The 20,874-nt window shown below is 50.9% G+C and overlaps 1 protein-coding gene across 1 annotated transcript in view; it reads right to left on the bottom strand.

Moving 5' to 3' along the window:
• The window catches only part of MYOM2 (myomesin 2), a 64,299-nt gene that overhangs the window by 14,665 nt on the left and 28,760 nt on the right, over window positions 1–20,874 (bottom strand). Inside the window, 13 exon segments of the mRNA XM_027529939.1 lie at window positions 1,273–1,409; window positions 1,919–1,963; window positions 4,500–4,606; window positions 4,695–4,851; window positions 5,860–5,974; window positions 6,741–6,919; window positions 8,022–8,148; window positions 9,262–9,449; window positions 11,073–11,194; window positions 11,551–11,725; window positions 12,446–12,629; window positions 15,766–15,893; window positions 20,804–20,857. Coding sequence (XP_027385740.1) covers window positions 1,273–1,409; window positions 1,919–1,963; window positions 4,500–4,606; window positions 4,695–4,851; window positions 5,860–5,974; window positions 6,741–6,919; window positions 8,022–8,148; window positions 9,262–9,449; window positions 11,073–11,194; window positions 11,551–11,725; window positions 12,446–12,629; window positions 15,766–15,893; window positions 20,804–20,857 — 1,718 coding nt within the window.

Genomic DNA, 20,874 nt, shown 5'->3' with positions numbered 1-20,874 from the left:
GCAAAGATGCCGATCTTAAAGTCAGCTATCCACAGCAGGTAGGAAATGTTAATCAAAATATACTCTGCAGATAAAGCACAATTACATTAAATTCCATTGCACGCCTACATGATCTCTGCTCATAAAAAATGTTTCCAGTTACCTCGACCATGACGCTCTTCTATGCACAGTGTCCATACTGTGGGCTCTTCTGCAGCCAAGAGGAAGCTGCGTGCTTTCTGCTTACTAGCCACCCCCCAGCTTGTACAGTCCTTCAAGGACGTCATTATTCTCAAGGGGAAGATGGACTGGGAAAGAAACTCACAGGATCTTTGTCCACACACGACGTTTCCCTGAGGGACATCCATCTAACCAAGCTTTACTAAAACCCATCAGACATAGGCGTCAGACCAGGGATGAGGACCCCGGCTCAGAAGGACAGTGAGCGACCCCACCTCCCAGCCAGTCCCGTTCACACTAGTGCAGCAGATGGTTGAGGCGCCTGAGTGAGGCTCAGTGGGATTGCTGAACAGATACAAAGCAGTGGGTACCAAGCGGAAGGAGGACAGAGGAGGTAAGGACGCCGGGACTACAGACACCCCCAGGGCACCACTGAACAGTAAGGAAGGGATCCAGTCAAGTGGTCGGCTTTTAACTGCGTTCCCGGTTGTGCTGTAGTAATTAGACAGAATGACTTATATGGAAACACAATATTCCACAAGCAAAACAGGAACCTTCTAACATTCGTAAGCTTCATTCTATACAAATAAAAGCAGCAGAAGGACAAAGTATTGCATCACAGCATCCTATGCATTTTCTTGGCCCAGATTCGCCCGGAGGCAGCCTAAAGCTCAAGCTCAAGACACTAATTTCCCTGGTGTCGCCTCCCACAGGAGCTCTGGGGGCTGGGGCAGGGTGAGGGAGGCCTTGCTCCCATCAGGGCAAAAATATCCGCCTTCAAAACCCCCATGAAGAGGAAATAAATGGATCTGTGGAGCATATCGCTCACCCCGTGCAACCAGAACTTTTCCATAACACCAAGCTAATGTCTCTAAAATGTAGGTCGTTGTTTTTTAATTGTAATAGGCTTGAATTTAAAGACCTCCCCATCTCTCATGAAACCCAGACCAAAGCTCTGAACAGTGCCAGCCTCAGCCTTCTCTCACCCACCTCGTCAGCCTTCTACAGCCCAAAAGGGATGCAAACAAACCAGAATGCCGACTTTCAGGAGCTGACCTTCCCGTTCACACCCAGAAGCCTCCAAAGCCAGAGACCACGCTCACACACACTCACCTCGCTGTCGGCGACTTCTCTGTCATTGATGATAAAGCGGTAGCTGGAGTCTGGGGATAAGTGCTCAGCCTGGAGCCAGAAGCGGACCTGGCCCTTGTCAAAAATCTCATAAGCTAATTCTGACTTCAGAGGAATAGCTAGTGCAAGACAAGAAATACCAAGTCAATAGTGCGTGAATCCCAGTGAGAAAGAAGAGTTTCGTGTTGTAGGAAAATCTCAATCCTCAGTATTACATTTTTTGAAAATGTAAAAAACCCCTGAGCATTGACTTGATTATGAAAACCAAAACTAAGAAACACAACTCTAGTTAGCCTGGCACTGCAATCAAAGCCTCACACCCGTGGGTCCTCAGCATGCATGGTCTGCTTCCCTGAGGGCCCAGGGACCACAGACATATTCCGTCTGAATTCAGCATAATCCGCAGCTGAAGATCCTACCTGGTGCAATTCTCACTTGGATCAAGCAGACACACTCAACCCAAAATCCAAAACATGGTATGCAGTGAAAATCACTGCCGGTTACAGTGTCAGCCACTACTTGTTCTGAGCCACACAGTGACAAGCACGTGAGTTGCCACACGAGGCAAGGCCCCCCCAGGGCTGCACAGGTCACAGACATGGCCCTGCTCCGATCCAGGCCCACTTACTGGGGTTCTTGATCTCATTGCTCAGGGCCTTCAGACGTTCCAGCTCTGAAATTAAGACAAAGAGCATCAGTGGTTTTGACCTGTATGTTCAGAAGTTTTAAGCCAGAGCAAAGCTAGACAAAACAGAGATTCGACATCATCAGGATTTCATTTGAGGCTGTGAAAGAAATGAGAACTGAAGTGAGAAGGAGACGGGGTAACACGAGCTGTGAACAGTCCCTCTGGGGAATCAGTGCACGTGTGTGCTCAGTCGCTTCAGTCGTGTCTGACTCTCTGCCACCCCATGGACTGCAGCCCACTGGGCTCCTCTGGCCATGGGATTCTCCAGGCGAGGATAGTGGAGTGGGTTGCCAGGGCCTCCTCCAAGGGATCCTCCCGAGGGACTGAACCCCCATCTCTGATGTCTCCTGCGTTGGCAGGCAGGTTCTTTACCAGTTGCGCCACCTGGGAAGTCCCGCAGGAAGTCAGTGGTGCCTCACATTGAGACAACCCACTTCCTAGAGGGGTGTGTTAGGACTGGTTAGGGTGGTGGTCCTGAGTGCAGGGCTGGGAGGGCAGCTGTGTACCAGACTAGAGGCCGACCTGCACAGGGTGACACAGAGGGCTGCACTTCCACATCCTCTCATTCCGTAGGAACTTTTCCATGAAATCAGTCTGGCTCACCGAGAACATGCTGGTCTGTGATTTTCCTTCTGCTTTCAGACTGTCCTGCTTCAACATCTCTCTCACCTACCCAGAATTTCACTGTGGTGTATTTTCATGAGTTTAAAAAAATTATAATAAACTAAACAATAAAAATTAAAAAAAAAACAAACAATACATTGCTCCTAAGAGTCTCAAGAATGAGTTAAGAAAATTGAAGGTTCTAAATAATTTCTTTCACCTTCCTTCCTTTCTACTTAAAATTAGAATTTAGAAATGAGATCATGGTTACAGAGGTCTGTATGAAAATCCATTCCAGCCTTTGGGCTTCCCCAATGGCTCAGGGGTAAAGAATCTGCCTGCAGTATAGGAGATTCAGGTTGGATCGATCCCTGAGCAGGGAAGATCCCCTGAAGGAGGAAATGGCAATCCACTCCAGTATTCTTGCCTGGAGAATCCCATGGACAGAGGAGCCTGGTGGGCTGCAGTCCAGGGGGTCAGAAAGAGTCAGACACGACTGAGCACAGCACAGCATTTGAATCGAACAATGAAGCAGATTTCTTGTGACCAGAAGTAACTCAACCTGGACAGCTGATTTAAAGGTCTCACAGCAGATCTCACAGCAGGAACTTCCATACATCAGATGACCTAAAGCTTCAGCATAAAGGTTTTGCCTGACTGGACTTGATGTCCATATACAATATAAAAGGTACTGGAAACGTTCATCCTTTGCAATGATTTAAAATTTAGGTGAAATGTCTTCAAACTCTCAAATGGAGCAGAGGAGTACACCACTTATCAGAATTCTTAAAGGATGTTTTGCAAATAAAAGGCTGTTTGAAGACCACCACATAGGGGTCAGAAAGGGCAGCTTAGAAGGCCTGTGAGCAGATTCCAGCCTGTTCCTGCTTGCTGGGGACCCCAGGAAGCAGAGAAGGTGCACTGCTCTGCTGTTCTCCTGCTGGTCCCGTCAGATCACAGGGGCTCCCCACAACTTACCCAATGTCTGCACAGGACCCTCACATGCCTGCCATCCTCAGACCCTGTCCTCTGCCCCCCACCGTCCTAGCCCCGCCTCCCGTCCTAGCCTCCACCCCCCACAACTGTATCCCTCTTCTGAGACCACCCCTTTGGCTGTGGCAAACAAACTGCCAGCTGATAAGGAAAGGATTAGATGAGCAACCTATGGCATTTTTGACTGAGGACTCTAAGGCACTCGGAAGCCTTTAAAGACCCAACATGAAGATCTGAGGCTTCTACCCAGAGTTATGCAGTCCCCTCTAGATCACAGACACAAGAAACATCAACCCAGGCAGGGGGAAGCCTCCTCCTAAGGCTGGCTCAGTGCCTGGGGACTCAGACCTCGGGACCCGCCTAAGAGAAGGGCTGCTCTTCACCAGGTCGTGATGAGCTGACTTCCTTCACTCCTTTCTGCCGTCTGCTATTTGTAAAACAGAGAGGGATCTTAACTATGGCAATTAAATGTTATCTCGTGCACACAAATACATACATCCATATGTGTGTTTTCTTTTATTAGCTGATTATCCAATTAGTCAGTGCTGGGAGGAAAGGGAAGCTTTTTTGCATGCCTCTCATTAGTTTTATGGACTTATTTATAATATTCTAGTTGGTACTTGCCAAACTAATGAAATGTAAATAAAACTCATCTCTAAAACACAAATGGGAGGCAAATAAATGCAATATAGAGAGCAATAAATAAAATATTCCCGGACCAGTGATTTACTTAGTGGCTAGAGTAGAAACTCAAGAGTTTGTGTAATTTCCAAAATAATTTTTGGATTTAAAAAAGATTCCCCATCCTTAGCCTCACGCAAAGACACACACATTTTTTGAGCAAGTAAGTCTTTTCTCTATGAGCATCAATCTTTCAAAGTGTTACAAAAACCCCAAAGGCAAGCCAGTGTCCCGCAGGTGTTACCTTCCTCATCCAAGACAAAGCTGGAGGACACGCCATCCGTGTCGCTGACCGACACAGAGTATGTCCCCAGGTCCTCTTTGTCCAGGTTCTTGAAGTACAGCTTCGAGCTGGAAGGGGAGAGAGCCCGGGGCATGAGTTGCTGTGCTGGAAGGTGCTCCTAGCGGGTCACACCGGCCGGCCCAGGGAGGAACTTACTGGTCCCCTGCGGTCTCGACCTTGAACCTGTCGTCATCTGCGATGTCCTCGTAGGACTTGCACCACGTGAAGTGGGAGGCGTCCGTCACCTCCGGGCAGTCGAAGCTCAGGTAGACGTTGCCCTCCTCGTCCACGCCTGCGCTGACCTCTTTGGTGCCTGCCGAGGAGCCGGGAGCACTTAGGGACGCGGCGTCCGCCCCGGGCTCTCTCTGGAGAAGGGGTGGCCCGGCACAGAGCGCGTGCAACATCGAATCAGCGGTTTTCACTGACCATCCGCCCAGGATGTCGGCCAACACGCCCTCGGCAGTGACGGAGGGCAGAGGAGGACAGGTTTGCTGTCCCGTCATCACCTTCTGTCCACGTCCTTTTCTGCACCCGGCACCCCTGAAGTCCAGACACTCGGTCCTTCCCCCTGGGGTCTGATCACTTCCACCCCTGGGCCTGGGCAGCACAGTCACAGTGGTCTCCCCCACACCCCGCTCTTCTGTCCCCACTTTTCCTCTGGGTCAGGGAGGGTGTGCTGGACGCAGCTGGACACCTGGCCCCACACAGGCCACTCACGGCTGTCCCTTAGGGGTCAGAGCCGGAGGAGACACGCCGGCTGAGCTGGGAGCTTGCTGACACCCTCCTCACCAAGATGACAGAGCCAGAGGCGGAACACCCCGCCTCGCTGGTCTCAGGGAGGGGAGACCTCCGGGGATGCCATGGCTTCCACCCGATTCCACGCCTTCTGGGAGGCAGGGGCCCCCTCCCGGCGTGTCTCGTGTTCTGGGAGCTCACTTCCCACCCTCGGAACCACTTCCCCACCAAGGGCCCATAAGCTAGGCTCTGACTACTTGTAACCAAGACGATTACCAGAGGCTTTATAATTTTTGATCAAAACTCAGCCGTAACCTAAGACACCGTCGTCACCGCTTGCCTGCTGTTCTGCCGCTGCCAGTGAAGACCCCCACCCCCTCGGGAAGACCTCACGTGCCCCTCTCCGCCTGGGGTGGCGGGGCGTGTGGTACGTCAGGGAAGTCATCCTTTACCACGTGCGCCAACCACTCCTTTCACGACAGTCCCGCCATCCTCCTGCCCACCCTCCACATGCCCACTTGTTCCCCCCTCCAGGTCACCCCACCGAGAGGTCTTGCCTGTTGCCAGCTGAGCGGGCGAGTCTCACCTGGCCTGGCCTCCACCAGCACCGGCTCCGAGGTGTCCGAGGGCCTCCCCACCCCACTGGCGTTCACTGCCCGCACACGGAACACGTAGGTCTTTCCTTGGTGAAGGTCACACACCTTGAGAGATGAAAGAAAAGACACACGTGAACCGATAAACGAAAATGACTTCATCCTTCGTCACATTTTTATTACGAACATGCTTTCTTTTTATAAATATCATGTTCTTCCAGGTCAACCAGCCATGCAGAGGAAGTCAGGGGATCAGGAGGGGAGACGAGATCCAGGGGCGGGGCCTCAGGTCTGAGCCACTGACCCAACCCCGTCACCGCTGAGCAGGCGCCACTGACCTGACCCGTCACCACTGACCCATCACCACTGACCTGACCCATCACTGCTGAGCTGTCACCACTGACTCATCACCACTGACCTGACCTGTCACCGCTGACCTGACCCCAGTGACTACTGTCGGAGCTAGAAATAGAAACATTTGGAGAATAAACTCTTCAGATGTGTTCACACTGTGTATGTGTGTGTGTTTATCAGATAGACGTCCACCAGCAATCATATGAATCGAGTAAATAAAACACAGAGTCAGTGTGAAAAGACGTAATTCCAGTCATCACTGTGGACGGTACATCCACGCAGCCAGGACCGTGAGGTCTCAGCACCGTCAGGGGTGGTTGTGCGGCAGCAGGGAGAGGAAGCTGCCCTGTGCAGACGGTCCCCACACACAGTTGCTGCGCAGGTCCGCAGAGGGCGGGCAGTCCAGAACCCCCAGCAAGCAGGAGGGGTACCCAGTCACACATGCCAGCCCCTAGGGGCCTCGGGCTAGACCCCAACACAGCCGCTCCCCAGAAGACAAGGCCTGAGGGGCCTGTGTCACCTTCAGGTAGCGATGCGGTGTGGCAGTCTCGTGGACAGTGAGCCACTCTCCAGAGTCCTCCTCTTTGTAGTCCACGAAGTAGCCAGAGACAGGGCTGCTGCCCGAATACACTGGGGGTTTCCAGAGCAGCACCAGGGACGTGTCCCGGACCTCACAGAACGTCAGGTCGTAGGCAGGGCCTGAAAGCGCACAGACGCCCGAGTCCCCACGCTCGCCCAGGACCCGCAGGCCCGTCCCGCAGAGAGAAAGGCGTGCAGGACGGTACCCGCCCACATCTGCCTGGACACCCGAGCATCACAGGACTCACCCAGGGACCAGGCACCTGCTCCACCACCAGGGGACCCCTCCCGCTGCGACAGCACCGCTGGGGTGGGGCTGACCCCCCACCCAGGTCCAGAGGAGCCCTGAGCAGTGAAAGCGGGAAGGGCCACAGCCCCGCCCTGACTAATCACTCTAAACCCCCACAGCCTCAGGGAACTTCCACAGCTTTCTCTTCCACTGACTTTTCTAAGGGGAAAAAATTAATATCACTAAAACCACTCTCCTCCCTCCCTGCCCAAAAAAGAAGGGAAAAAGCAATATAATTTGGCCCCAAAATTGAAAATTTTGAGCCTCAGAATTTCTGATATTTTAGGCTTCAACTTTGGGTTTACTGTTTTATGTTGTTTGGTTTTGTTCAAAACGTGAGCATAGTAACCATTGCATTAGGGACCCTGACAGACTGGGTACCCTGACAGGCCCTGATGGGCTGGATCAGTTTCTCTGGATACGCCCAGTCTTTGTGAATTTGTGAAAACACATCTGTGCATGTAGAGCTCTGAGTAAATGCAGATCTTTGACGACGAGGCCCTTCAGAACCAGAGACCCCGGGCTCCTGGGTGCTCTGGGAGGGGGTCCTGAACAAACGCACAGCCAGTGGCATCCAGCTGCCCCACACCAGTCCCGGCTCCCGCCTCCTCCGGGAAGCTGGGCTCCCCCCACCCCTGGAGCGGGTCCGCCCTGGACCAGCCTCTGGCCACAGCGTCTCTGACTCAGGGGAGCCGGGCTCAATCTGCAGCAGAGGTGGGTGGCCTCCCGCCTCACATGCCCCCTTGTCACTGCCTGGCTTGTGTGTCCACCGCCTGGACACAGGGCAGGTCACCTGATGCCCAGCCCTGGCCCGTGGGGGCGGTGGTGTCAGAACCTGTGAGGGGGACTGAGCATCTGCTGGCTGGGAAGCCTGCACCACAAAAGGCCCCTCCTCTGGGCAGCCCTGTGTATACAGGAGACACCCCCCCTTACCTGGTTCCGGCATCGTCCAGGCCTCACACTTGAACAGCTCGCTGGGGTCCGATGGCTGCCCGATCCCTGCCATGTTGGCGGCAGCAATTTTGAATTCATAGAGCGAGCCTTCAGTCAAGCCCTCCACCTATTCAGAGGATATGTCTACATTAACACTGAGCCCACAGACACAGAAGACAAACTTACTGTCATCAAAGGGGAAAGGGAGGAGTAAGTCAGGAGACTGGGATCAATGTCTGACATACACACGCCTGTGCATAAAACAGGTGAGCAACAATGACCACAAGGACTCCACTCAGCGTCTTATGAGAACCTCTGAGGGAAAAGGACAGGCACACGCCTATATGTGTGTGTGATTGAATCACTGTGCTGTACACAACAGTGTAAATCAGCTCTACTCAACTTCTAATTATTAAGTAAAATGAAGCTGCATCACAACCCACTGTCCATCATGGGAAGCAAGCATTTCCGGCCGATCGAGGAGCCGGTCAGTGAGTCCAGCCCGCCTGCCACGGGGCCATCCCCACTCTCCCTCTCACACAGTTCCCTTGTGCACTCCATACGCCCTCCCTCGGGGACGACTTGATGACCCGGTCGGGAAATCAGGACTCAGAGATGAGAGCCACGAGGGGCCAGTGGCAGAGCGGGGTGGGGACGGGGCACACGGCCATCTCACCCTGCAGACGGTGCGACCGTCACCCACGACCCTGGTGGGCAAACAGCACCTCGCTTATTTTTCTCCGAGAAACCCTGAGTGGCGGCTCACAAGGAGGGGCTCTGGGAGCAAGAGCAGTGGCCAAGGGTTCGCCTGGGACTTGATTCTAGGTCTTTCTTGCCCTAAGTCCTCATGGCCCCGATTCCCTGCACCCGGACTCGATGTACACCTGAGCAAGTGACTCGCTGAGGGGCCTGGACACACACGGGCCTGGGAGACGGGCACACACAGGCCCAGCAGCGCCGTCTCCACTGCCTCCACCCTTCCTGCTCCGAGTACAGAGCCTCCTGCCTCCAGCGCCGCTACCAGCCCACCAGCCCCGGGAAGCAGCCCACCGCCCCGCTCTCCTCCCTGCTTCTCAGAAGAAGATGCTTCCTAAGGGCCTCAGGTCTCACACTGTTTTCATTCATCTTTGCTTCTGTGTCAAATTCTCTAACGTCACTGAACTCTGAGACACTGGAGGGGGGACTCCGCCCCCCGGGGAGAAGTCGCCAGGCAAGAGGAACTGAACCCGCAAGCACCCACCGTCAGAATCCTCTCTTTGAGCGGTGAGGAGTTGACCTCATGCCAGTTTTTGTGGTGAGCCTCCCGCTTGTCGACGTAGTAGCCGAGGATGGGGGAGCCGCCGCTGAACTTGGGCACCTTCCAACCCAGGATCATGGAGTGGCCGTCACAGTTCAGGAGGGTGATCCCATAAGGGTGGGAAGGGACGGCTGCAGGAGACACGGCGGGAAAGTCACCCGCGTCCCAGCGCCTCAGCCCGAGCCCCCCACGGCCACCTCTTCACCACGGGTGGCACCCCGGCCCCACACCCTCCTCCCTCCTGTCCTGCCTCCCTGCCCCGTCTCTGCTGCTTCTTTTAAAGAGAATGGTTTTATAAAGGGCTTCCCAGGGGAAACGTGGTAAAGAACCCACCGTCCATGCAGGAGGCTTAAGAAATATGGGTAAAAGCCTCTCATACGAGTTCACTGCAATCTCTAAACACACCTTCCAATACATACACAGGTCTTCTAATATTTCAATAATACAAGGGCCAAGAATTATTTCAGTCTGGCCTGGACATGTGAAGTAACAGGCTCTCCCCGCTCCTCTAAGGAAAAGCTGGAGAGAGCAGCTTTCTCGTTATGCCTATGAAGGACTGCCAAGCCTCCCATTGCCGGCGATGACCAGTACCCTTAGGCCAGGGAGCCTTAACTTCCTACACAGTCACAGAAACTTCAGACTAGTTCACATGAGCACGAGTTCATTTCCCTTTGACTGCCGTGTTTGGAAGTGGACCATCTTTTCCCACCAGGATGGCAAGGATATTGCTGCCTCTGCTTGACTCTGAAGACCCCACGGCACACCCCTCACTGATACCCAAACACAGCTGCCCAGAAAAGAGCTGCCCCTATTATGGGACTAAATCACAAATGACTGCTTTTCCTTTAGTAGGAATGACTTGAAGAGGCAAGTGGTAATGTTTGAAAGTCCCTCCTGAGAAAAACTGATGGATTAAGACAATGACCATAAAATAAAAGGAGCGTTAATGTTTCACTATATTGCCCACCAAAGTATTATCAGATTTGACATTCCTCGGAAATTCCAGTAACATTATTTACTGTTAGAAGGGAGATCATAATTTCTGAAGATGCTTTTAGATTTAGATGGAGACAGAAATAAAGAGCAAAATGTGTCTCTCCTAAGTAAAAATAATATCCATACTCTGATTCAAAATGTGTATAAGAGATGATCTTGTTTCAAAATGTTCATGGGTACTTTTAAGCCTTGTGTTCCACTTTATATAAAATAATTATAAACAATTATAAAATGCAGAACTGCACAGATCAAGTTTCCTAGGGCACAATGCTACAAGCTAAGACACAAATTGTTCAGTGTGGTCAATATAATAATTCTAAAGATCACCATTTATGAACAAAGCCACAAAGTTACATAAACATTTGAAATTTTCTGGAATGACTAAGTTCCTTGAACTAAGAATAGCTGAAAAGGCCATTGATGTTCTATCTTAGCATCTTATTTTGAAAGGAAACAGTCACACCCTATAGCATGCACTTTAATGTGGGCACGTGTGCTTGGAAACCAATGTGACCTCTAATAACATTTCCTATTTTTAACGCATATTATCATTTCCCCCTGTCACCCTGGCATTTGCAAGACAAGTAGCCAGTTGATGAGAGGGCTCCATGTAACTGCGTGTTTTTCTGCTCAACAATTCACATCCACGCTTCTCCGCGTGTAATGTTCCAAACGGCATCATAACAGTTGACTCCTGCAGAAATGAAGACGTAGTGGAGAACCAGGGGCTGGTGCAGAGCGGCCAGAGAAGCACTTACTGAGAGCGGCCTGGACTTTGATGACGTCCGACTCCTGCGAGTTCTCGCTCGTGCCGACAGCATTAACAGCCTTAACTCGGAAGATATACTGCTCGCCGGTGGTGAGGCCATGCACCACAAACCTGGAAAATATGAATCAGGGGCGTGATGGCCAGGGGCAGCCCTTTGTCCTTCTCAACAGACACAGAAATTGCCTTGAACACACTAGAAACGTAGTCCCTGGGACTGGAAGGAAGTTTACTCTTTTGAGTGTCTCATGAACGCCTAACATCCATCCATTCTCATCTGCAGTTGTAGTTCATTAGTTCCCGTCACCATTGGTGGGTCCCAGATGGAGGGCTGGAGGAAGCTAGACTCTGACGGGGGCCCAGAATGGATGCCCGCAGCGTCCCCCCAGCCCGAGCCGAGGGCCCTGGTCCCGGGCTGGGCCCCTCCTGCTCACTCGGGGGCAGGGGCGGGGGGTGCCGGGTGGCCACACCTGTTGTAGCCGATGGGCTTGTGGTTGCAGGGCTCCCAGACATTGGAGCCGGCCACAGAGCAGTCCACGTAGTAGCCCAGCAAGTCCTCCTCATGCTTCGGCCGGTCCCACTGCACGACCACCGAGGTCCTGGTGTTCCGGGACGCGAGGACGCGGCCAGGCGCCGAGGGTACCACTGCAGAGACAGGCGCACAGGCCCAGCGGCATCAGGGCCAGGGGCCACACCGGGGGCCCACAGTCCCCTCGTCTACAGGGCCGGGGGCTTCAGTGAGGTTTGGACAACGAGCACAGAGCAGAGAAGGGGGCCCAGGAGGCACCAGGCAGTCCTCATACTCTGTCCCAAAGTGCCAGCCTGGCTCCCCAAGAAAGAAGCCCCATCACAGAGTCTCCCACCCCCACCAGCCCTGGTCTAGACCCTCCAGCGTGCTCCTCCAGTGACACACGTGCTTTCTTAACTGGGGTGTAAAGCTAGCCATTTAAGAAACAGGACACGTTTCCAGCAGATTGGAGAGACTCAGCAAGGGCCTCAAATCAAACAATGATGCAGCCCTGGATCTCTCCCCTGGTGCAAGTCAGAATCCCTCTAACCCATACTAGACATCTTCAGAGACAGAATCGCAAGCCACACGGACCAGAACCCTAGTGCATGTAGGGTTGTATTGTTGTTTTAAAATATTTCTAACCCATTTATTGGCTTCATAAAAAGAAGATGGAATTTGGGAGAAATGTTGACCAAAACAAGGCAGAGAGATCGCCAACTCCAGCACAATGAAACTTTAAGACAACTTGAATTTTAACCCACAGGTGACATTAATGTCTTTGTCGACATTTGCTGTCCCTCGTGACATTGCCCAGGGCCCGTCTCACACACGGGTCATGTGCAGGGACTGCTCACCAATGGTGTCCTGGGCCTGGATGGGGGCAGTGATTTCCGACGGGTCACTCAGGCCGTGCTTGTTTGCTGACAACACTCGGAACACGTATGGCTTCCCCTCGGCGAGGTCGAAGACGGCGTATCTGGGGGACCTCACAGCCGTCTGGGCATTCACCCGCTGCCAGCTGCCGCTCCCCACCATGGACTGAGAAGATAAGGGCCCGATGGAAGCCACAGTCCCTGAACCCGCATCCCAGGGGGCGCTCGGCTCTGGCTCCCAGATTACACAGTGGGAGACCACAGCCAATGGCTCCTCTGAGTCCATCAACACCCCTGTTCTGAATTTTAGGAAAAGGAAGCCAATCTGGAGAAGGGGGTGAGAAACTACCCAAAGCTGCATATGTTAACAATGAAAATTTTTATGTGAAAGCCAATAAGTAATGGAAAACTTCAGGGAATCAATACATAGGTTGTAGCTCTAGTAAAGGTGAAATGAACTGTAAACAGAGCTAACCGAGGAGTAGATGCAGAAAATTCCATCATAACTTCTCACACTTGAGTTTAAAATTTTCACTGTTTCCCAGCTGCTATAGTCGTCACAAAGTGACACCTCCCTAAATAACGCAATAGCGTAGGTACATTATGATTCCAAATGACACGTATGTATTAAATGTGGCCACTTCAGTCATTGTATAAAGACCTTCATTGGGGTGAGAAAAAGTGTATCATTTTGTTAAATGTAATGCAGCATGCCAACCACATCTACAATATGTGTGCATGTATGTGCTAAGTCGCTTCAATCGCATCTGACTCTGTGCCACCCCATGGACTGTAGCCCGCCAGGCTCCTCTGTCCATGGGATTCTCCAGGCAAGAATATTGCAATGGGTTGCCATGCCCTCCTTCAGGGGATCTTCCTGACACAAGGTTTGAACCCGAGTCTCTTATGTCTCCTGCACTGGCAGACAAATTCTTTACCACTAGTGCCACCTGGGAAGCCCATATCTATGGGCTCGATACCAAGGTACAAACACCTATAGAGGAAAGGACATGTGCCATGTTAACAATGACTATTTCACATGATCAAATTGTTGGTGATTTTCTTTTTGTCCTATATATCATCTATGTATTTGGAACAACAGACTGGTTCCAAATAGGAAAAGGAGTTCGTCAAGGCTGTATATTGTCACCCTGCTTATTTAACTTATATGCAGAGTACATCATGAGAAACGCTGGACTGGAAGAAACACAAGCTGGAATCAAGATAGCCGGGAGAAATATCAATAACCTCAGATATGCAGATGACACCACCCTTATGGCAGAAAGTGAAGAGGAACTCAAAAGCCTCTTGATGAAAGTGAAAGTGGAGAGTGAAAAAGTTGGCTTAAAGCTCAGCATTCAGGAAACGAAGATCATGGCATCCGGTCCCACCACTTCATGGGAAATAGATGGGGAAAGAGTGGAAACAGTGTCAGACTTTATTTTTGTGGGCTCCAAAATCACTGCAGATGGTGACTGCAGCCATGAAATTAAAAGACGCTTACTCCTTGGAAGGAAAGTTATGACCAACCTAGATAGCATATTCAAAAGCAGAGACATTACTTTGCCAACAAAGATTCATCTAGTCAAGGCTATGGTTTTTCCTGTGGTCATGTATGGATGTGAGAGTTGGACTGTGAAGAAGGCTGAACGCAGAAGAATTGATGCTTTTGAACTGTGGTGTTGGAGAAGACTCTTGAGAGTCCCTTGGACTGCAAGGAGATCCAACCAGTCCATTGTGAAGGAGATCAGCCCTGGGATTTCTTTGGAAGGAATGATGCTAAAGCTGAAACTCCAGTACTTTGGCCACCTCATGCGAAGAGTTGACTCATTGGAAAAGACTCTGATGCTGGCAGGGATTGGGGGCAGGAGGAGAAGGGGACGACAGGGGATGAGATGGCTGGATGGCATCACTGACTCAATGGACGTGAGTCTGAGTGAACTCCGGGAGTTGGTTATGGACAGGGAGGCCTGGCGTGCTGCGATTCATGGGGTCACAAAGAGTAGGACACAACTGAGCGACTGATCTGATCTGATCTGATGTATTTTCCAATTTTTTTATAATGTATTTGATTTTTATCAGTGATAATTACTTTAAAAACCAGGATTGCATGCCTAATGTAATTTTCCCTCCTCTGGAGATGTGCCTTCCTTTCCAAAAAGAACATGATACGATACAGAAACTATATTTCAGTTTAATATAATTAAAAAATTTTTAAGATTTTTAAATATGTTTGCTGAAAGTTGACCTTTCCAGCTCTGGGTAAGTCGATAAGGAAATATCCCTGAAGAGGGGGAGAGAAAACACCTTTCCTCCTCTGCCAGCCCTTCATCTGGGGTTTTCATGAGGCAAGAACTTTAAGTTAGACTCAGAAGAAAGAGGTTAACACGACTCTGCAACACAAGAAAGTCCTGCAGATAAGCGGGGAAAGCTGAGGGTCGTTATACCTTCTGGTGTAACGAAAACTTCTGAAAACTGTTCATACTCACCCTGCTTCTCTTCACCTTGTATTTCACGTCATTACTGGGTGGGACATTTGCTCGTGTCAGGGTTACAGACTCTACCTGTATGTTATGTGTACTGGATTGTATGTTATATTGTCATATAAAGTCAGTATCATGAAACCACAGTTACAGGATCAGGTGGCTACACGGGTTTTTCAACAGCCCACGACCCAGTCACAGGTCAGCGATTTGCACGAGTGGGTCACAAGCTGCATTTTCGTGTGATCGGCTGAGCAAAGCAGGAGGGAGGGCACGTGGCATGTAGTAAGGACACGTGTTCGGAGTTTAGGTGGGGGTGTACATTTACTGTGTACACACTTTCTTTGTGTGCGTCCAGACCTAAAAGCAATGACTCTGTGTAATCGTTCACCATCTGAACTGTGAATTGCTCAACACAGTCGCCACCACTGAGTAGTTACTCAGCTTATGAGCAAACTGAGAGCAGGGGCCGCTGTCCCCCTATGTCCCAAATCCTCAGAACCTGGGGCCTAGAATGTTCCAGCAGGAAGCACACTGCAGGCTCCCCCAGCAGAAGGCCGTCATGTGTAGCGGGACCCAGGGGCCGACTGGCCCGCACGAAGACTGCACAGCCCAAGCCCGCCACGTTCCTGAGGCCACGTCCACCACAGCACTGCTCAGGCATTGCCGGCTCAGCCACTGCCTGCAGCTTCACGATGGAAAACCGCGTGGAGTCTCTGAGATGATCGATCCGAGAGCTGCCCACCCTGAGAACCCACGACCCAGCGCCTGGGCAGACCCGACAGACTCGCTGCTCCTGGAAACCCGGCCAGTGTGTACCTTCTCAATGAAGTACATCAGCGGCTCCTTGCCCCGGGGCTCGGGGGGGTCCCAGCTGAGGACCACGTATGTCCTGCTGGTTTCCGAGGCATGAACGTTGGTGGGAGGTCCTGGGATCTGGACTTCACCTGGAGGAGGAATCCACACCATGAGCGCTGGCCGAAGCCCATCCCCCGCTACCCCGGCCCATCCCGGAGCAGGCGCCCCACTCCCCCGGCCCATCCCGGAGCAGGCGCCCCACTCCCCCAGCCCATCCTGGAGCAGGCGCCCCACTCCCCCGGCACATCCCAGAGCAGGCCCCTCAGCTGCTTCACAGGCCCTGAAGGACTCCAGTGTCAGTGTCAGCTTTTGCTCCATTTCTATTTTGGGAAAGTCAGTAAATGGCAAGAACTGTTTCTCCAGAGCCAAAGTGTAATGAACGGGTGAAGATCATCCAAGTACTTTTGTTCCCAGTATAAGCCAGTTTGTAAGAATAGAATCTAATCCAAAGCTCATCCAGAATTTCAACTGGACGTGGGAGGGGAGGGTTCACCCAGAAGAAACAGGGCGTGCATGTGTGCTCAGTCGCTCAGTCAAGTCCAACTCTTTGTAACCCGTGGACTGCAGCCCACCAGGCTCCTCTGTCTATGGGATTCTCCAGGCAAGAATACTGGAGAATACTGGTTGCCATGCCCTCCTCCAGGGGATCTTCCCAACCCAGGGATCGAAACTGTGTCTCTTATGTCTCCTGCATTGGCAGGTAGGTTCTTTACCATTAGCACCACCTGAGAAGCCCAAGAAATAGGGCATTTAACCAGACATGCAGCTCTAACTGGGAGGGGGAGTCTATGGAGAGAAGGTATGAGCAACCGTGCTCTGCAGCAGGGAGTGGGGGCCTCCTGCTGGTTTCCTTTCATGACGCCCTCAAAGCACTGAGACTACACATCAACTAGCAAAGCACGTGGTTTCCCCCCACCTCCCCAGGTAGGTCTGGCCCACACCACAGGCACTGCCTTCCAGGTCTGTATACTTGACATTCCCACGTGATATCCACTAGCAAGCAGCCATAACAGAACATTGCATCAGAGTAGCCTGCCACCTCTGTTCTGCCACATGTCTCTCTCTAATAAAACGTTACATGTCAGCGGTGTTATGTTTGGACGTGAGACCTTCTCGTAAGGAGTGGAGGCTCTCCAGACCCACAGTCCCAGTCACTGCGATACAAAATATTACGAGCTTCTGATTAGATTAGCACATGATTAAAGAGGTTCAGACATCCCCGGGGACATCTCAGAACCCTGCTCAGTATCCAGTTGCTCCCTCCGGACTCTGCCGCTGGCGAGGAGCTGCCCGGCTGCATGGAAACAGCACACACAAGCCTGGGTTTGTTTCATCAAGAGGCCTGAGACCGAGCTCATCACATTTTACAGGACACTGAAGCACAACCTGGTTTCACCCAGCAGCATCTGGCAAGTGGGCTGGGTTTCAGACAAGGAACCAGAGTGTATCCAGAAAGATGCCAAGTATGCAGGCAGAGCAGGGCCCCCGGGCCCACCTGCCGCATCCTCACCCAGAGAGACCCAGACAGAGGGAGGGCTCGGATCACCCGAACCCAGCAATGCAACCTCGCTTCCAAACTGAGTCCCAGCTTGTCTCAGAGGCACTTGACAACACAGGGACAAACCGCAGGATGGATGGAAGCCACGCAGATGACGCAGCAGTGGGAGCATGGAAGACAGTGCAGACTGGCCTCTCCCGCACGGTCAGACCTGAGGGCCCAGAGCAAACTGCAGTGAGAAGCACTCGATCTGAGCCCAGGCAAGAAGGAAGAACCCTCCCTGTCAGCTGGGAACCCCCGATCGGGGCAGCATACTTTGTCATCCAGACCCCTGGCTCCAGCCTGAGCCCCTGAGCCCAGCAGAAGAGGAGGGTCTCTACATGGCCCCAGAAGCCAAGGCGGGGACCATGGACAGAAGCTGAGGTCTGTTACTGACCCTCTGACTGTGGAGAGGCGCCTCAGAGAGAGAGAAGCAGATGGAGGCAAAACAGAAAAGGGGATGTGCTCACAGTGGTGATGGTGGTGAGCACCACCCGCAGCCCCGCCTCAGCATCACGGCCTGTTCGCGGGCTGTTCTGAGGAGCCACGTGAGCACCGGTGAAAGCAGACACGTGACGTGCAAAGGCGGCCCAGGAAGGGATGCAGGAAAACGCAGCACCTTCCTGGGATCACACAGCCCGCCAGTGGCCCAGCCTGGGTCTCCCAACTTCAACTCTGGTTTTCTGTTCTGTAGACTCAAGGAAGCCCCAGCCTCCACAGCCCGCCCAGGAGACTCTCAGCTGTCAGTGAAACATAAAGTTTATTGGGAAGTTTTAGAACAGCCAAGAAGACAGGATTCAGGAATGAACGACTGTAAATGAGTCTGCAGCATTCAGAGAAAAGGATGAGCTCAGTGAGTTGGCTACAGATGACCTGGCCCGGGACAGTGCAGTGAATGCTTGGATGTATAATTAGCAGGATGGAAACAATCTCATTATTTCTCCAAGAGCCTCTTCTCGTCTTTCTAAGAATGAAGTATCTATTCTTCCAGGGAACCACTCAAGAAAGGTTGCAAAAGCTAGATGATATTGAGAGAAGAGCATAGATATTAATTTAAATGTTTGCAGGAAGACATTAACCAACATTAAAATGATTAGAAAAAAATTAGCAAAACAATAAACATAAAAAATACCCTGAACTAACAGAAGAGCACTTTGTTAGCCAACAAAAATAACTTTTTTTTTTCATTAAAACAAATGGCATTTGCCAGCACTTTTCTAGTAAGAGCAATGCCAAGAAAGTTCAGCTTAGATGAAGAAAAGAGATACGGGTAGGAAAGGAAGAAATTCCTCATAGCCCATTTTGAACCCAGAAATGGTTTCCTTGAAAACATCATGGCGTTTCTTTCTCTCGCCAAAGACTTATAGATTGGAAGAGGTAGTCGTTGTTTAAAACGAGAAAGGTAAGCAAATGAACTCTCCGATCCCTGTGTAAGTACACAGGTCTTTGTTTCAGATTTGGTTTGTTCTAGACCATGGACACTGCCTGTGCCCCACAGGCAAAGCCTCACATAGCAACTGAGGCCCGTGAGGTTGAACTCCAGGCCGTATCAACAAACCGACTCCAGCAATTCTCTGAGCGTCTGAGCCTCAGCCCTCCAGTTGGTATGAAACGCTGCCTTCTTACGAGGAAACAGGAGACAAAACATGAAAGGTGTTTTCTGTAACTTTAGAAGACCTAGAAAGAAGACCTACTGTGTCTGTAAGACACACTCCCTTGGAATCAGCTGGAAAAGCAAGTCTTTGGAAATGGGTCATCTCTTCATTTGGTGCTTAGTGAATCACTGGCTGTTTCAACCCAAGAACACCCATATCTATGTTTCAAGAGATAGCTGTTCTGCCCAGAGGGGCACAGTCCTGCCTTGGAAAGTGTGTCAGGAAATATTACTTCACACACACACACACGCTTTTCACAGTGACCTTTACACAGTGCAGATTCCGTCCTGGATATTCAGCATCTATGTAGCAACTTACATGGGGATTCCTTGGTGCCTCAGCTGGTAAAGAATCCGCCTGCAATGCGGGAGACCTGGGTTGGATCCCTGGATTGGGAAGATCCCCTGGAGAAGGGAAAGGCTACCACTCCAGTATTAGAATATTGGAGAATCCCATGGACTGTATGGTCCATGGAATTGCAAAGAGTTGGACACGACTGAGTGACTTTCACTTTCACTTTATATAACAAGTTACAACCCTTCATTTTCAGTTATTTTTACCGTATTTGAACTCTGATGTGTCCACTCAGGGTAACTGAGATACTCCTCCCTTCACTGCTACCTTTAGAAGAAAAAGAGCTTCTTTTTCCCCTCTCAGGTCAAAAACGCGTATTTTGTACAGGCTGGTGTCCTACGAAACACCTGTTCTAATGTCATCAGGGTCATTTTTATTCATTGAAACACCTATGTTTTCATCAGTTGTTTGATGGTGGTGCTTTACTGTCATGTCGTGTCCGACTCTGCGACCCCACTGGCAGGCAGATTCTCTACCACTGAGCCACCAGGGAAACCCCTCTCAGTTGTACAGGGGGTCATTTTCTCAGCCTCTCCTAAACTATTTTCTTTTGTTATTTATTTGTTGGGCTTGCTTCTCAGTTTCTGCATTTTTCTGGAAGCAGAGGTTTTAATGGAGATGTTAATATTACCATGGGATTAACCAAAATTCGTCAAAGAGTTCCTCTGAGAGACACATGTTTGTTTTGAGACACTAAAGGAAAATTTTTACAGGGTAGAAGATACAGTGTTTGGGGAGCAGATTGAGGAGCAAATATGAAAATCAACCTCTGACTTTCTGACTCTGCAGCTCTCCAGGGAAAGAACCTGGGCTGTTTTTAAAAAGAGCTCAGAAGTACATCTCCCTGGACAGAAGCTCCAAATTAAGCTAGTTTTTGCATGTTTAAATTTTCATTCATTGTCCTCTGTGGATGGTAATCATAACTGCAATCAAAATGTTTGGATCCCGGTTAACAGTGCAGGATTCTCCTCCTCAGTGAATCGATCTTGCTACAGCAGGGAGAAATATCCAGAAGTGTTCAGAAAACCCAGTATACAAAGGGAAATGCAAACTTTCAAATCACAGGGACGTTATCTGATGGGAAAACTAGTCCCTCTTAGTTACAATGCTAGAAATAAAATTTGTGATTTAAAAGAAAAAAAAATGGAATACTGTTCATGCATGTAGTCCTGGGTAAAGGACTGCCTCCTTGGCCAGGAATCAGGGCTCAGGCTGGGCTGGTCACTGCTCCATGGCCCCTGCAGATGCTGGAATGACCCACATGAAGCCAGGACTCTGCTGACCTCCTCTTTCAGCCCTACCCTCTGCCTGCTCATCTTCCTGATTCAATGACCTTAAGCTGGGCCCAAAGGCTTTATTTTTACATGTGAAGAGCATACCCTCCACTCTCTAATCACAGCCCTAAACCCCTCGAGCAAAAACAGCCAAAAGGAAGTGGTGCCAAGCGCCTCACCTTCAAGTTCCTCCTGGTAGATCACGATGTCTTTCTCTCCCTCCAAGTGAACGGCTGCAGAGAGAAAGGTC

Source organism: Bos indicus x Bos taurus, chromosome 27 (assembly GCF_003369695.1).
Source record: "Bos indicus x Bos taurus breed Angus x Brahman F1 hybrid chromosome 27, Bos_hybrid_MaternalHap_v2.0, whole genome shotgun sequence".
Lineage (NCBI taxonomy): Eukaryota > Metazoa > Chordata > Mammalia > Artiodactyla > Bovidae > Bos > Bos indicus x Bos taurus.
Note: the sequence above shows the minus strand (reverse complement) of the source record. Positions and strands in the feature narration are given on the sequence as shown.